The 17,108-nt window shown below is 40.5% G+C and overlaps 1 protein-coding gene across 3 annotated transcripts in view; it reads right to left on the bottom strand.

The window, feature by feature from the left end:
• The window catches only part of TENM3 (teneurin transmembrane protein 3), a 1,731,308-nt gene that overhangs the window by 1,344,230 nt on the left and 369,970 nt on the right, over positions 1 to 17,108 (bottom strand). For all 3 annotated transcript variants that reach the window (XM_029581140.1, XM_029581227.1, XM_029581302.1), the window contains exon 2: positions 10,733 to 11,033. In XM_029581140.1, the coding sequence (XP_029437000.1) occupies positions 10,733 to 10,964 (232 nt within the window). In that variant the 5' untranslated portion in view covers positions 10,965 to 11,033. The remainder of the gene's footprint in view (positions 1 to 10,732; positions 11,034 to 17,108) is intronic.

The raw sequence follows: 17,108 nt of genomic DNA, 5'->3' as shown, positions 1-17,108 counted from the left end.
TAACTTCCAAAGAAAGAAGACTTTGCATGTTCTGTGGTCAGCCCGGCCATAATGTCTCTACATGCTTCATACGTCCGGAAAACGGATGAGCCTAAGTCCTGCAGGAGGACTGTTCTTAGGCCATACCACGCCCTCTCCTCTGCTGTCTCTTCCAGTCTCTTTGACTTACGGAATGGTCACGGTTCAGACTCCTGCCCCGGTGGACTCAGGAAGTCATCGCTGCCTACAACACCAGTGAGTTACCATCGCTCTCTCAGAGCGTTCCCTGGAACCAGATACTCGCTCCTTGAGGGCCTACTTCATTTCCAGCTCCTGGGCTGCTTCTAAGAGACTATTGTGTGAGTGTTACCATCAAGGTTCTGTTCCTGAACTCTGCATACCCTGCCTACTCACTATATTCAGTTTCTCTACAGCTCAGTAATCCAGGATCGCTGTTCCAGTATCTGAGGGACTTCAGCCCAGCCGGGCACTTCCAGCTCACTACTGCCACCTCTGGTGGTTCCAAACACTGTTTAATAAAAGAACTAGTGTGTGTGTCTGTCTCCATACTCTGAGCCTGACCGGTGGTCCCTCTCAGGATCTTCCCCCGGAGGCGTGGTCATCTGCCACGGCCCAAGGATCCACCCACAACTACCATGAACACTAACACTGCTGTCACTGAGCTGAACTACCTGCCATTGACGTTCTATCTCGAGGCCCGCCTAAGTCCTGCCAGTCCCGGCACCCAAAGGCTCAACCTGAGGGGAACGTGGGCTGGTATAGGTGAAGCTCCAGTGGCCTTTAGCTTCAGCCCACTCCACCTGCTGATGTTGGGGATCCATAGGCCCTTGCCTGCGGGTTGCGTCAACCCCACCCTCAACCCAAGAATCTACCTCCAGCGCAACATTCAGTAAGCAAAATGTTTTACTACAACAATACCAAAAAATAATAATATTGATAATAATAATAAACCTAATGATTATTTGAATATATCACAATTTTTCTTTTAGAGGCAGGCGTTCTGTACTATGCATGTCCGACTGTGATGTCATTTCCTGTGAAATCATTAAACACTCCTATCTTTGCATGCTCAAAGGTAATGCTGTCGCCGAAAACAATAAATAGCTATTGACTGAGCATGCCCAATGATGACCTCATTTTCTATGAGATCATAAAACATGGCTACCTCTGCATGCTCTTTGGTAATGTTTACTGTACTTGATTGGCCTGTGCATCATGGCCATGATATCATTTTCTGCCCCCATACTGCCCTGGCACCACAGCACTTACACAGACTGATAGGACACAACATCTCCACAGCTCTAGAGATCATGGAACACCCTCCCCAAACTACACATGCAACCTCAGTCGCCATCAGAAAACCCTGTACTGGAGAAATCCTCAGCTCTCATTTATCCAAAGAACTAGCTCAACTAAACCTCTCAGACATCAACACTGCCACTACCTCATGGATCAACATCACCAATAGGGTGGCTGATCAAGTATGCCCCATGACCACGAAATTGCTCCATCCTGAAAAGGACAACAGGAAACCCTGGTTCACGCCGGAGTTGAAGTCGCTCAAACAAGAGCTAAGATGTAAGGAACACAGGTGGCGAAAAAACCCGTCCACTATTACCCTCTTGGCTTATAAATCTTGCCTAAACTCTTACAGAAACATCATCAATATAACCAGAAAGAATTCTTCTCAAAAAAAGATCCACCACTTTATCTTCGACTCTAGAGCTCTGTTTTCCTATGTGTCAGCCCTCACTAAACCAACTACCCCTCTTATACCAGACACACAAGCATCCAACAAAGCCAACGAACTGGCGGTCTACTTTGAGAAAAAAATAGACACCCTCCTCGCTCCACTCAAGGTGCCCTCTCCTCAACCGAACTACCCTCCCACTACCAGCACAACAACCACTCTCACCCAACCCACATGCAATATAAAGCAACTACAGCTTCGATGGCTTCCCTTGAGCAGACGTCCGCCTTAGAAATTGAAAACATCCTTAGGAAGATGAAAGCCCTCATCCCACCCACTTGACCACATCCCATCCAATCTACTGTTCTCCATTCCTAACATCATCGCTAAAACCGATAGCAGACATCATAAACTCTCGCTCTCCCAAGGTCAAGTCCCGGACCAACTCAAGCTTGCTATTCTCAAGCCTCTCCTTAAAAAACCTAACCTTCCACCCACTGACCCAGCTAACTTCAGACCAATTGCCAACCTCCCAATGATTGCAAAAATCATGGAGAAGGTAGTAACAGACAACTATCCGAATTCCTAGAAGAGAATGTCATTCTAACCTCCAATCAATTCGGATTTCGAAAGTCACTGAATACTGAATCTCTACTAGCCTCGCTTTCTGATAACATCCTCATCAACCTGGAAAATGGTCAACCTTTCCTTCTCGTCTTACTGGACCTCTCCTCAGCATTCGACACTGTGAACCATACCTGCCTCATTCAGCGTCTAGCAGATATTGGTATAACAGGTTCAGCGCTCAACTGGTTCAAATCTTTCCTTGAAAACAGACAATACAAGGTCAGGATTAACAACAAAGAATCACTCCCTATCAGATCAAAGCTGGGGGTACCTCAAGGATCATCCCTTTCACCAACACTATTCAATATTTATCTCCTTCCACTCTGCCATCTACTATCTAACCTCAAGCTAACACACTTCCTATACGTGGATGACATTCAGATCCTCATCCCGATAATGGAATCCCTCCACAAAACGTGGTCTTACTGGAACAGCTGCCTTTCGGAAATCAAAAACATGCTAACAAGCCTCAACCTCGTGCTAAATACTAGCAAAACTGAAATCCTCATAATAGCTCCAGACAAGTGCTCTCTATTCAACCCAACTAGTTCCACCCAACTCTCCTTCACATCAATCGACCACACACCACAAGTAAGAGATCTTGGTGTACTTCTGGACAACCAACTCAACTTCACCAAGTTCATAAACAATACTACCAAAGACTGCTTCTTCAAATGCAAGTCTTAAAAAAATTAAAACCTCTTCTACACTTCCAAGACTTCCCGCTTGGTACTACAATCTATCATCCTCCCTAAACTGGACTATTGCAACTCACTCCTCCTGGGGCCTGCCAGCCAACACCATCAACCACTTCAGATGGTCCAGAAACGCGACAGCCAGAATTCTCACTAACACCAAAAAATGGGATCACATCACCCTTATCCTCCAAAATCTTCACTGGCTGCCCATAAAATTTAGGATACAATTTAAATCCCTCATGATGATTCACAAGGCTCTTCACAACATCTCCCCCCTCAACCTATCCTTCCAACTACAGCAACACGTCTCCAATAGACCGATCAGAAGTACATACCAGAACATGCTTCACACCCAGCCAACAAAAACCTCATTGAGGAAACGAGCTCTGTCCACTGCAGGTCCCCATCTTTGGAACCTGCTCCCACCGGACCTCCGCCAAGAACCATGCCCTTCCGACATTCAAAAAGAAGCTAAAGACTTGGCTATTCACTCAAGCTTTCCCTGAGAGCTAAAATCTGGTGAAGCGACAGACGATATACCTACCTCTGTACATATGTTCCTGATTTATGGTTCCTGATTTATGGTTCACAGTTACATTTAATTGAGTTTAAGAAAGTTCTCTTTTAATAGTTTTCCTGTATACTTGTGTTAATGTATTCTGCCTTGAGGCGACTGTTTTAATGTATTTCCGCCCTGGAGGCGACTGTTCAGTTCCTTGTAAACCGGTGCGATATGTATTCTTTACAGGAACATCGGTATAAAAAAAATTAAAAATAAATAAATAAATAAATAAATATAGTTGCAACCATAGTATTTTTATTATAAATGTGTTTATATCATAATTAACATATTTTATTACAGTTAATTTTAAACTACACAGATTACAAAACAGATTACATGATAGTGTTGTTATTTCAAATACATTTCTTTTCTAAAAAAAGAGATGCAAGAACTTCTATCCTTGGAAAAAGAGAATTGGAAGCTGTGATTCTTTTTCTATTCACATCTTTTGCAAGAAACTGAACTGTGTAAGACACAGAGAGTCAATTTATAATATTTTGTAACAAAATATGAGAATTAAATTATGTTTATTGCTTATCACATACAATACAAATTATTTATAAAAAAAATGCCCAGAGAATATTAATCTATTTTTCATCTTTCAGCATCCATTGTTTTATCTTTAGTAACAGAGGATCAACAAAAATGCTGATTTGTTTTCTATTCACATCTTTTACAAAAAAAACAAAACAAAACAAAACAAGAAGCATGCTGCCCATTGATTTTGTTAAATGTGTTTATATCATTCTTTATTATGGATAGTTCAACTACACACATAGGAGCAGATTTTAAAAGGGTTAGCGTGTAACCCTTTAAAACCCCTCCTGCGCACGCCAAGCCTATTTTGCATAGGCCCGGTGATGCGCGCAAGCCCCAGGACGCGCTTTTTGTCCCGGGGCTTGAAAAAGGGGGTGGGGGGGGGGGGTGGGCAGGGCAGGGCCGGAACCTCCAGGCACAGCAGCCATTTGCTATTGTGCCCAGGATCATGGGCTGGCCATCTGCCGGAGGCAGGCGCAACTTCTAAGTTAAAGGTAAGGGGGGTTTTAGGTAGGGCTGGGGGGCAAGTTAGGTAGGGGAAGGGAGGGGAAGGTGGGGGGGGGGCGGCGGAAGGAAAGTTCCTTCCGAGGCTGCTCCGATTTCGGAGCGGCCTCTGAGGGATTTGTGCGGGTTGCGCACAAATCTACGCCTGTGCCTAAATCTTAAAATCCGGCCCATAGATTACAAACAAAAACTGCTTATGGAATTCTGTACATAATATTGTTATTATTTCAAAATACATCTTTGGTCACTTTAAACGACTAAAACAAGATCCAAGAACATCACTAAGCTGTTTTAAAAAATGAGGTGTGCTCTCTTTCACAGATTATGCAGTTGATAAGCCTCATTTGATCTTTATCGACACTGGTCTTGATCAGAACCATAACCAAATGTACGCCCTCATTACAAAACCACAATATCTCCATTTTATAATCTGGCAACACCAACATGCTCGAGACACAGTCTATCAAAAACGCTTCTTAGTTTCTTCCTTTTTACCTGCCAGCATCTTTTCTGATACTCATCATTTTTGCCCAGGTATTTTCATGATACACGCCCCACAGTCATCATGTACAACCTCATCCCAAAATTTCTTTATAATTCAGCGCACTGTTGATTGTATTAGCAAATTGAATATGCTTTTATGATAAAAAGTGTGTGTGCGCATTTGTTTCCAAAGCTCCAATACGTGCCATCTCATGTCCCTCACATCTTCTGGTTTCGAAGCCTGTTTGCAATATCTGTGTTTACCTTCCACATCTTCCAATTTGTCGTTGTAAACGCAAAAACAGCACACGCAGGACACTTTGATCTCAGGCGGATCTCTCGCATCTTTGTTTTCTCTGGTCAGAAAAGATCCGTCGATGAGCTATAGCATAAAATGTTTATAAAATTGAGAAAGCCTCTCTAAAAACTAGTTCTCTTTCTGTCATAATACCACAAAATAAAAAAAAAAACAACATGTTCTTACCTCTGCCACCATGGCTGAATAATCTTCTAGTTTATTAAAGTAATCCATCATCTCAGCATCCACCACTCTATGGTTCAGTTCTAGGTCCATACAATCTCTACTACTGTCACCATTGTCTATGTGTGCCACTAGTTCTGCATTTTCACTGTCCTCTTCGTTATTGTATGGGTCTTGAGAATCCAACAACTTTTACGCCAACAGAATCTCATCTATCTCTGCATTGGTCAGACTTTCTTTGGCGACAGTAATGCTCTCTGGAGATTCCATCATAATTCCTACAGCTCGTTTCCCTTTGACTCTACTTGAGGAACAAGGTCCCTAAGAACATCACAGAGAGTTTGTCCTTCCTTGAGAATGATGGGCTCTTCTCCTCTATTGATCACCCTTCTTTCAGGGGTTTATCAGTCCGCTTCACTATCACTCATTTCTTGGAAGTTGAAGTAGAGAGGCTTATTCCTTGCCTTGAGAACCGAGGGCTCTTCCCCTCTTTCTATCACCCATCTTTCAGGGAATTCACGATCTGCTTTTTTATCACTCATTTCTTGGGAGTCAAACAATTTTTGCGCCAATGGCATCTCGTCTATTTCTGCATAGACCGATCCTTCTTTGGCAATGGTAACGCTCTCCAGCAAATCATGCACAGCCTGATAACCTTTCCCCTCCCCTTCAAGCACCATGTGTGTGTAGTGGGGTTTATGCCCTGCCTTGAGAATCAAGGGTTGTCCCCCTCTTTCTATAGCCTTTTTTTGAGGGGTTTTGAAGGGTCCGTTTTTTCAGTGGGGCTATGATATGTCTTTTTTTAAAAACTTGCCAAGAGTTAAGCTTATATGGCTGCTCCACATCTCATCTTTTTCTACGTATGCTGTGTGGGCATGCCTCTGTCTTGCCCTCATACTCACACTGACATGCTCAGACTTGTTGGCCTCATTCCTATCTGTTCCAACACCATAAGATAAAAAAGGTATTCTTGGCCTGTCTAGGATTATTATTTTGTAGTCTTGTATTGTCAATATTTAATCTCTATGTATGTTTCTTTGGCCCTAAAAGAACATATTACAAACTATAGTCGCAGAAAGCATGTTATTATCACACAGTGGACTGTAAATAGTTGTTTTCAGAGAGCCATACATTAAAAAAACATATACACACACAAGTTATAAAATAGTTGTGTCCCTGGGATGGGCCAATGTACGTGTGCAAATATGTGCACACATGCCAGTTTGAAAGTTACCATTCCTATATGTATGCTTAATTACATGGAAGGCATGATGGTGATCAGAAAGTTATCACCAGCCCAGTAGAATGTTTGGGGGAGACCAGAATCCATGAAGGAACTAATTTGAAACAATTCAGAGAGAGCTATCAATATGGTACAGCGCCTGCAACACAAGTCCTACACAGAAAGGCTTAAGGAACTCAAGAATGTACTCTCTGGAGCAAAGAAAGGAAAAGTTGGATATGAGAGAAAATCAAATATCATACAGCTTCAACAAAGTACAAGAAGTTTTCATATTCCAGCCCTCATAGCCTCAGATTTTCCTTTTTCTGAGGCTTTGCTTGCATTCAGGGCTGGTTTCAGGAATGACTTGATATTAGGAATTTTTAACATGTAAGTTGAAGCTGTTCCTTTACCTGTACTTTGTGATGTTTTTATGACTATTATGACCACAAAAGGATGGAACCATGTAACTGAGAATCCACACATCAGGACAGTCATGCTTTTGATCTGTCATTTTTAAGGACTGATTGCCCTAATCTAAATTTGAAAGCAGTTTCCTTTAGTCAAGTTCCATGGTTGGACCATGTTTTATTAAAGTTAAATATTAATATCCCATTAGAAGGTTGTTCTGAAGAGCTAAATTGTTCCAGTGCTCTGAAGAGAGAGCACATTGATATTGACTCTTACTTATCAGCTAAGATTAGGGACTGGTTCGCACTCTACATATAAAGCAGCAGTCTCTGTTGTGAATTCAATCATAGTTAAATTAGCCCCTATAAAATCTGTAGCTGACCATTGAAATGACTAAACAAGACACCTTGGTTCTCAACTGAATTATGAGATGCAAAGAAAGCCCTAAGGTGGGTCAAGCATCAGTGGCAGAAAGACACATCATCTGCAAATGTACAAGTTTATATATTGCAGGTAGAACAATGTAGACAGCATGTAAATGTAGCAAGAAGTATTATGCAGGTCAAACTAGTAAAGCTGGGAATTGTCCTGCATAATTGTTTAGAATTGTTAAAAACAAATGACATCATTTCCTGTATTGTGTAAGGATTATGGATGTCTTATATGTGATTCTTTTGCCAATTTTTTTTTTCAGAAGAAAACTGAGAAACTGACATCACTTAGATCAAGAGGGACAATAAACTATATCTCATATTAGAACCTTATTTTCTGAAGTTAGGCTGCCTTTTTGTACTGACTCTCAGTTTTCCTTTGTCAGTAATGTAAAAGTCCAATGGGATGCTTTTGGTCAATCAGACAGAGATTATACAGATTGCTATTCTTAATCCATTTTGTTCACTGAATCCATGCTCTATTAACATTTTTAAGATTCTACATGACAATTTGAGCCCTTCTATTGTTAGTGTAGTTGAAGTTTCTTTCACCAAGAGCCAATTATCAACAGAACTGAAGCAAGCCTTAATCTGGCCAGTGTTAAAGAAGGTATCTGATGATTCTCCCATTTATCCAACTATCAACCAATTTCAGCACTGCCTTTCCTGTGCAAAGTTATACAAGTTGTAAGTCTGTGGAAATTGCAGAACTTTTCTTGATGAAAATAAAATTTTTGATCAGTACTAGTTTGGCATTAAGCCCACCCAACATATGAGTCTCTAATGTAGAGATGTTTTGTAGAGGGTTTGGTGCTGGAGGAAAGTTCTTCTTGATTTTTCTGGATCTTTCAACAGTATTCACCACTCTAAACCTCAATATTTTAATTGTGAGATTGAATCAGTTGTGTCGACTGTGTTGTCATGGTTCAAGTCCTATCTAGCTAACCAGTAAGAAGGTTTTCTTTGATAGCAAGTTGTTATCCAAGTTTCCTTTACAAACTGGGGTTCTACAAGCTCTGCCTTGTTAGCCATGCTTTTTAATATACCTTATATATCGTTACCCTATTCGTTGTTTGTTGTCCAAACTGGGAGTCTGTTATTGACTTTATGCCAATGATATCCAGTTTTCTGTTGCAATTACTACTTTGGTCAACAATGCAATGACAAAGGTAAGTAATGTTTTCTCACTCAATTCCTGGAAGAATGAAAATAGACTGGCCATGAACATGAACAAAAGATAATTAATATATTTTGCCTGTTTTATTTGCCATCTTCTTTGATGGTGAATGATGTTAAGATATTCATCTCTCATCAAGCTAAGAATGCGGAGTAAGTATTGACTCTCCTCTATCTTTTCACCCACAAATATGATTAGTAGTGAAAACTTCATTTTTTAAGCTACGTAATTGAAATCTTTTGTTTCTAAAGAAACTTTTGTACTGTCCTTCAAGCTCTCATTTTGAGCTAAAAGCTCTGCAGGTAGTCCAAAATACAGTCACTTGGGTCCTGACAGATTCTCCTTCGAGGGAACATAATACCCCTGTGTTGATTAGGCTACACTGGCTTCCAGAGGCAGGCAACAAGGATAAAATTTAAGGATTTGTCCTTGGTCCATAAGGCTTTGAATAACAGTCTGCCTGCTTGTCTAAGCCTGATATCAAAATCATTTAAGCCTACTCAATTATTGAGTTTTGCAAGACAAAATCTTTTAATGTTTCTTCATCAAAGACAATTTGGTAGGCCGAGTCTTGCAGTAAAATGTTTTCTGTTGCTGGGCCTATATGGTGGAACATGCTTTCAGAAGAATTAAGAGCTGAGCTGTCCGTAAAAATTTTCAAGCAAAATTTTTCAAGCAAAAATTAAAGACGGTACTATTTGCACAAGCATTTAGCCCTGAATCTGCTGACCTTTGAGGATGTTAATCCAAGATGAAGACCACTATTATCTCAGACATCCTCATCTGTATCTGTTGAGTTTAATGTAATTAGAAAGTAGAATTTTATGTTGTTGAGATTTTGGTTTTGTTTAATTTTTATTTAATGCTTTTATTTGTTACCCACCTAGAATGGTAGGTAAGACTGACTATAAATTTCTTAAATATTCCATAAAAGAATTTCCTCAAGAACAGTGGCAAGGATTGTATGGCTGACAATTGTGAGATAGCCTCAAATAAGGCAAGATAAGCAGGGAGGGGTAACTGGGTAGACTGGATGTGCCGAATAGTTCTTCATCTACCAACTACTATTGTTTTACTATATAGTTATCAAGGTAGTACCAATAGTCCAATCCAAAACATTCTTTCCGCCCCCCTTTACCTCTACTATATTGAGTCATTTTCACAGTAGTGTCCTAAGTCCTCTCAATTCACTCAGTTTTTCTTCAACTTTATTTTTGAAAACAGAATTGTAAACTCATTTTAATTCCAGAGCATATTTAGGGACTCATTTACTATTTAGACATGAAATGGGAAAAAATTAAAATCTGGCCCTTAGTGACACTGGAAAGCCTTTTTGTATGTTGATCATAAAGATCTCTACCCTCAAAATGTTGTAAAAGGCCACTAAAGTACAACAAAACTGAAAACCCAAGTAGCCTAATATGTCTACAAACAGGAGATAATATCCAAAAGTGTTGTTTGAAAATTACCTATGAAAATTAATTTAAACATAGCATTTAATTTCACCTGAAAGTGCAGCCATAGTTTTGAATCGCAATACTAACATTATAATATAAACATGATTTCAGATATAAATTAAGATTTCTTAAGTTCCAATGGAAAAAAGTTTGTTTTTATTTAGCTTTGACATTGCCTCTAAAACTATTACTTATAAATTGAACTGAGTGGAATTTTCCAATATTGTAATCAAGGTGTTTCAGATTTATAACAGGCATGTTATGAATTAAGTACAAATTAGAAAAATGTCCATGTAGTTAAGCTCACAGTGGTGAACAGAATATCTAGAAGAAGTGTGAAAAATTCTGGCTGTTCAATTCACCTGATAAAATGTGCCTTTGTAGATTAACCATTCATCTTCCAACTATAGCAACAGTGCCTATATATTATTGAGTTAATACTCTTTGCCTACCTTGTCTGGTATACTCATCTGCTTCTCTGTGAACCAAGTCTTTTACTCTGTTGCCATATAGCAACCTTGAAGAATCATGATCGAAAGCTTTCAGTGTTTCACTTGAGCTGTAAGACTTTTGTGTAGGCACTCTACATTCATCATTGTCCACTGAAGAACTTGTGTAACGTCTTTCTTTGTCTCGTCTGCTCTTAGTCAGAGAGCAATAAGGCCTACGTTCTTTCACATCCATACTTCATTCATTCTGTGTGCGCATCTGTCCAGCTTGCTTGAAACTCTCCTCATCAACTTTTAAGTATATCTGTATGAAGACAAAAAATAATAATATTGAAAACTAGTCAGATACAACTAATCATAAGTATAAATCCACTTCTGAATTAAAAAATAAGTTTTCAAAATCAAGTCAAATATAATTTTATATTGTCCTTGAGAATTATTTAAATGAGCACTCATGTTTTATGATCACACAAGTTATGATATAGTCCTGGTCAAGAAATTAATTTCTCTCCCCCATCTTTCCTGTAAAGTGCACTATTTTATACAAATAATAACAAAGGGATAGATTTTATAACGTGTGTACGTGTCTATGTGCATGCAGTTCCCGGCACATGCACATGGATGCACCGATTTTATAACATGCGCGTGTTATAAAATTGGGTGGCTGCACGCAAGGGGGGGGTGTCAATGTTTTCAATTTCCGTACAGCAACGCAATAGGGCCTTCTCCAGTTCCCTTACAGTCTGCTCCAATTAAGGAGCGGACTAGGAGGGAACTTCCCTACCCCCCTACCTAAACTCCCCCCCTCTTCCCCTCTCCTCCCCAGCCCCTAAAGTCTACTGATCTATCTATATTTTTTTTGTTTCGCAACTTACTTCAGGCCCGGAGTCATAGGGACAGCAAACAATGGTGCTCTCCCAGCCCCGCCCCTCTCCCCCTGCCCCGCCCCTTCCTTCCCAGACCCCACCCCCAGCCCACCCCTTTGAAGAAGTCTGGCACTTGCGCGTGTTCTGGGGTTTACGCGCATGGCTGGGGCCCTTTGAAATTTCATGCGGCACACACAAGGCAGGGCCACGCGTGTAAACCCTGGGATTTACACGCGTAGCCCTTTAAAAGTCCGCCCCAAAATGTACAGCTACACATTGTTAACAGTATTCAAGGGCCATAGCAGGTTAAAATGATTTAAATTTTCAGGGAATCCACATTTTTTCATTAGTAATATAAAAAACATATTCAAGTGAGTACTCTAGGGATTAGTGCAAATGCTTTTTATAAAGCGGCAGTGCCAGCTGATTTGCTCAAAATATGAATTTTCTGTTTATTGTTTAGGTGTTTCTTTTGGAAAAATTGTTGGCATGTTATATGTACTCCTTTTATTATAATTTAGCTTCCTTTAGTCCAGAAGCTCCTAACCTGGTCCTGGGGACTCATCCAGTCCATCCGGTTTTCAGTATATCTACAATAAATATGCATACAATGGAGGCAGACCATGTAAATTATTTTATGCATATTTATTGCAGATATCCTGATAAGTAGACTGGGTAGACAAGCCAAAGGCCCAAGTTGAAACCCTTCAGCTTAGTCCCGTTTTATTTCAATTTAATTTCAGTGTTATATGTCCACTACCATATTTTTTATACTTTCACATTATTTTGGTTCATATATTCATTTTGTAGTTCACAATCATTCATTTAGTTTGTTTCAGACAATTTGTTTTTCATTTATTTCCTTTATTTATTCCAGTGCAATGTAGCCTATTTAGGGCTCCCAAATTGGGGAAACTTGTGGATAGACATCAGAAGTGTTAAGGGCAAACGAACAAATCAAGACTATGTTAACGTGGTACCAAAAGTAACATAAATATCCCAAGGAATCGTTATGGGTCAAAATGCTACAAGCAGTAGTAGGACTTCTATCAAGGCACTGTGAGAGGAACAACAAAGCAGCAGCAAGAGTAGCCAAAACATCCCAAAGCTCCAAAAGAGGGAAAAAGGGCATGAATGCCTGCCCAAGGCAGCATATGAGGGGCAAAGAGGCAACAAGTATGGCATCAACAGCACAAGACAATGTGATGGGGGAAGAAAGCACCAAAAGTGTCGGGAAAAAAGTCAGCAGTGATAGAGGCTCAAAGAAGCAGAGTGGCACTAAGAGCCCAAAGCAGCAACCTACAGTGGCAAGAATACTCCACACTTCCAAATAAGGGGCAAAGGGCACCAAGCAAATTGGTACAAAGCCATTGGCAGGAAAACCAGATGAAAACCCTGAAGGAGGCCTCATGTTATTTCTGCATCATTAAAGGAAAGAGTTGGCTGTACAGGCTTGGAGTTAGTCTTCCCTTTTTTGTGTACAATCTCAGCCCTGTCAGCATCATCTGCCTCCTCCACCTCCTCAATGGAGACTAATATGCTACTGACTAAAGACCACAAATTCTCTTCAGCCACTAGCAGTTCACTATCCTGTGATTCAGGGAATAAGAATGTAAGAACATCAGAAATTGCCATACTGACTCAAACCAAGGGCCCATCAAGCCCAGCATCCTGTTTCCAACAGTGGCCAATCCAGGCTACAAGCACCTGGCAAATACCCAAACACTAAGTAGATCCCATGCTACTGATGCCAGTAATAGCAGTGGCTATTCCCTAAGTCAATTTGATTAATAGCAGTTAATGGGCTTCTCCTCCAAGAATTTATCCAAACCTTTTTTAAACCCAGCTTCACTAACTGCACTAACCACATCCTCTGGCAACAAATTCCAGAGCTTAATTGTATGTTAACTGAAAAAAAAAGTCTCCAATTTGTTTTAAATGTTCTACTTGTTAACTTCATGGAATACCCCCCCCCCCCCCTAGTCCTTCTATTATCCAAAAGAGTAAATAACCAATTCATATTTATCCATTCTAGACCTCTCATGATTTTAAAGACCTCTATCATATCCCCTTCAGCTATCTCTTCTCCAGGCTGAACAGCCCTAAACTCTTTAGCCTTTCCTCATAGCGGAGCTGTTCCATCCCCTTTATCATTTTGGTCGCCCTTCTCTGTACCTTCTCCAGTGCAACTATATCTTTTTTTAGATGCGGCAACCAGAATTGTACACTCTATTCAAGGTGTGGTCTCACTATCGAGCGATACAGAGGCATTATAACATTTTTTGTTTTATTCACCATTCCTTTCCTAATAATTCCTAACATTCTGAATCCAGGACCTGATTCTTTTTCTGAATCAGTTTTTGCAAATATTGCCACCATTGCAAATTTACTGTTATTTTACCAGAAAAGTGTCAGGTTATTGCACTGCTTCAATTAAAAACATAAGAATGTAAGAAGTGCCATGGTGAGTCAAACCTTTGACTCACCCAGCATGAAACCCAGCATTCTGTCTCTGTCAGTGGCCATTCCAGCTCACAAGTATTTGTAATATCCTCAATAGTTTGATCTATTTTTTGTATCTCACTCCCAGGAATAAACAATGGCTTACGCAAGTCAACTGGCTAATAACTTTATGGATTTTTCTTTCAGGAAATTGTCCAATTTCTTTTGAATCCCACTATGTAGGGTTAACTTGATTTACTCCTCCAACAACTTATTCCATGGCCTAATTGTGTGCTGAATGAAGAAATACCTAATACAATTTGTTTTAAATCTGCTGGTTGCTAGTTTCATGGAGTAGCCCCTATCCTAGTGCTTTCTGAAAGAGCAAAAAACTGTTCCCTATTTACCTGCACCACCTCACTGATGATTTTATAAATTTCAGTCATATTCCCCATTTCAGTCATCTCTTTTTAAAACTAAAGAGCCCTAATATATTTAGCCTTTTACCATAAGGAAGCTTTTCATAGAAACATAGAAACATAGAAACATAGAAATGACGGCAGAAGAAGACCAAACGGCCCATCCAGTCTGCCCAGCAAGCTTCACATTTTTTTCTCATACTTATCTGTTTCTCTTAGCTCTTTGGTTCTATTTCCCTTCCACCCCCACCATTAATGTAGAGAGCAGTGATGGCCTATTGTGAACTTTTTCTAGGTCTGCTGTGTCTGCACACAATACACAAGGTGCAGTCATAATATGAATCTCTACAAGGGCATTGTGATATTCTTAGTTTTGCTCTCTATTACTTTCCAAATGATTCCTAACATTCTATTAACCTTTTTGACTGCCAATGTACACTAAGCCAAAGATTTCAAGGTATTGTCTGTCCACAAGGACTCCAAGATCCTTTTTCCTGAGTGGTGACTCCTAACACAAAAGCCAGCATCTTGTAAATGTAGTTGGAATTACTTTCTTCTAATTGCATTACTTTACACTTGTCCACATTAGATTGCATCTACCATTTAGAAGCCCAGTCTGTTACATTGTACAGCTAGGCCCTGTGAGCCATGGCACTCAACTGACGCCACTGACCGGCTGCTCTCCATCCCCTGTGTTGGGACACCACCAGCTGCTCACTTCAAGGCAGGAGACCACCTGATCACTCTGATCCTCTAGGCATGCTCTCTCAGATGCTGCCAAATTTAAAGGGTTCATGGCAGGAACTTGACCATGACACCTCCCAATAACATCAGGCCTATATAGGGCTTTTCCTAACTCCTACCTTTGCCTCAGCAACAGGTCACCTATCTTCCTGTGTAATGTGAGTTGCTGCTTCTCCTGTGCCTCATCCATCTCTAGCCCAGCCTGCTTCATCTCTTCAGCCCAGCCTGCCTCATCTTATCCAGCCCTGGCCTTCCTTCCTCCTCTGCTGTGTCAGTCTTCTTCATATTCCTTTCGCTTGCCTTCAGACTGACTTCTGCATTTGACCCTAGCATGGACATTGACCATTCTTGCCTGCCGCCTGCCACTGACCCTAGCCTGACTCAGGACCTACACTCCCTCTAACTCTTAAGAGACTTTCACCTAAGACCTGCCAGCCCCTGGAACCAGAGGGCTCAACCCAAGGGGAAAAGGGTTGGAGTAAGTGAAGCTCCAGATCTGTCTCTTCCTGGCCTAGGTTCGCCAGCTAGCAGTGGAGACCTACAGGGCCTTCTCTGTAGATTGCAGCAACCTCACCACAGCAACAAGGATCAATTAATTTTAGAGTCTCTTACAAGGTCTTTCTGCACTTCTTCACAATCTACTTCTGTTTTAACAGCTCAAAACAATTTTGTTCATCTGCAAATGTGGTCACCTAACTTTTTGTTCCTTTCTCCATCTAGTCACTTAAAGTCATCACCAATAAAAAATGTTTCTTATATGGTTATGACCCGAACATCCAACTCAGTAAAGAAAAAAGCAAAGAATTAATTTTGTTTTTCTGCTATTTCCTTGTTCTCCCTGATCAACCTATTACCGTTCAGACATCTAGCGGCCCAAATGCCTCCCTCACAAGCTTTTTGCTTCGAATGTACTTGAAATAGATTTTATTGTTTTTACCTTTATGGTAAGCTTTTTTTCAAATTCTCTTTTAGCCTGCTTAATTACTTTTTTTACACCTAACTTGGTACTGCTTATGCTCCTCTCATTTCCTCATTTGAGTATGCTTTCATTTTTTAATGATGCCCACCACCGTGCACCCTGAAATGAAATTGCAGCCATGATAAAACCAAAAAAACAAAAATGAGAAGGGTAGAGACGTCATCTGGAACTGAGAGGGAAGCGCGAGGAGAGAGTCCCGATCGCAAGACACGCCCCCTGACATAGCTGATGACGCCGATGGTCCGTTAAATGGTGCCATACCACCAGGCGTCACGCGCCGTGCATTGCGCGCCGAAGGGGCGCGACAAAGGGCCACTCCCCTTTGTGCACCCCTTCATGCAATCCGTAGTATTGGATATACTTAAACACTTAAATTAATCTTTGCAAATGGATGTCTCTCTATTAATATTAACATGTCTGTATCCTTTACCATGTTTGTAAACCGTTGTGATGGCTTTATAATGAAGCCGAATGACAGTATATAAACCTGATAAATAAATAAATAACTTGCCTCTTTACCTCAGTATTAAACCATGCTGGCAGTCATTTGGTTGTCTTTTGATCTTTTTTATTACATGGAATATATTTTATCTGTGCTTCAAGGATAGTAAATGTAAACAGTGTTCATGTCTGCTGCAAGTTTTTAATCTTGTGAATTCCTGCTTTTAGTTATTTTCTAACAAATTTCCTCATTTTATCATTGTAAATGTTATTACATTATTATCACTGTTGCCCAGCAGATTCATCTTGCACAGATCCTGCTTCCACTGAAATCTAGATCTAATATAGTACTGGCTGGTAAAGTTGAAGCTTCAGACTATCCCTCTACAGGGTGCATTCACCAGGTGCTGGAGTAGGTCTCGAGGATTTGCCCTCGATGCTGCATCACCTACGCAGCAGCACTAAAGGTTCACACACCCCCCTTCACA

Source organism: Rhinatrema bivittatum, chromosome 1, assembly GCF_901001135.1.
Source record: "Rhinatrema bivittatum chromosome 1, aRhiBiv1.1, whole genome shotgun sequence".
In the NCBI taxonomy this organism is placed as follows: Eukaryota; Metazoa; Chordata; class Amphibia; order Gymnophiona; family Rhinatrematidae; genus Rhinatrema; species Rhinatrema bivittatum.
This window is presented reverse-complemented; position numbering and strand designations above follow the sequence as displayed.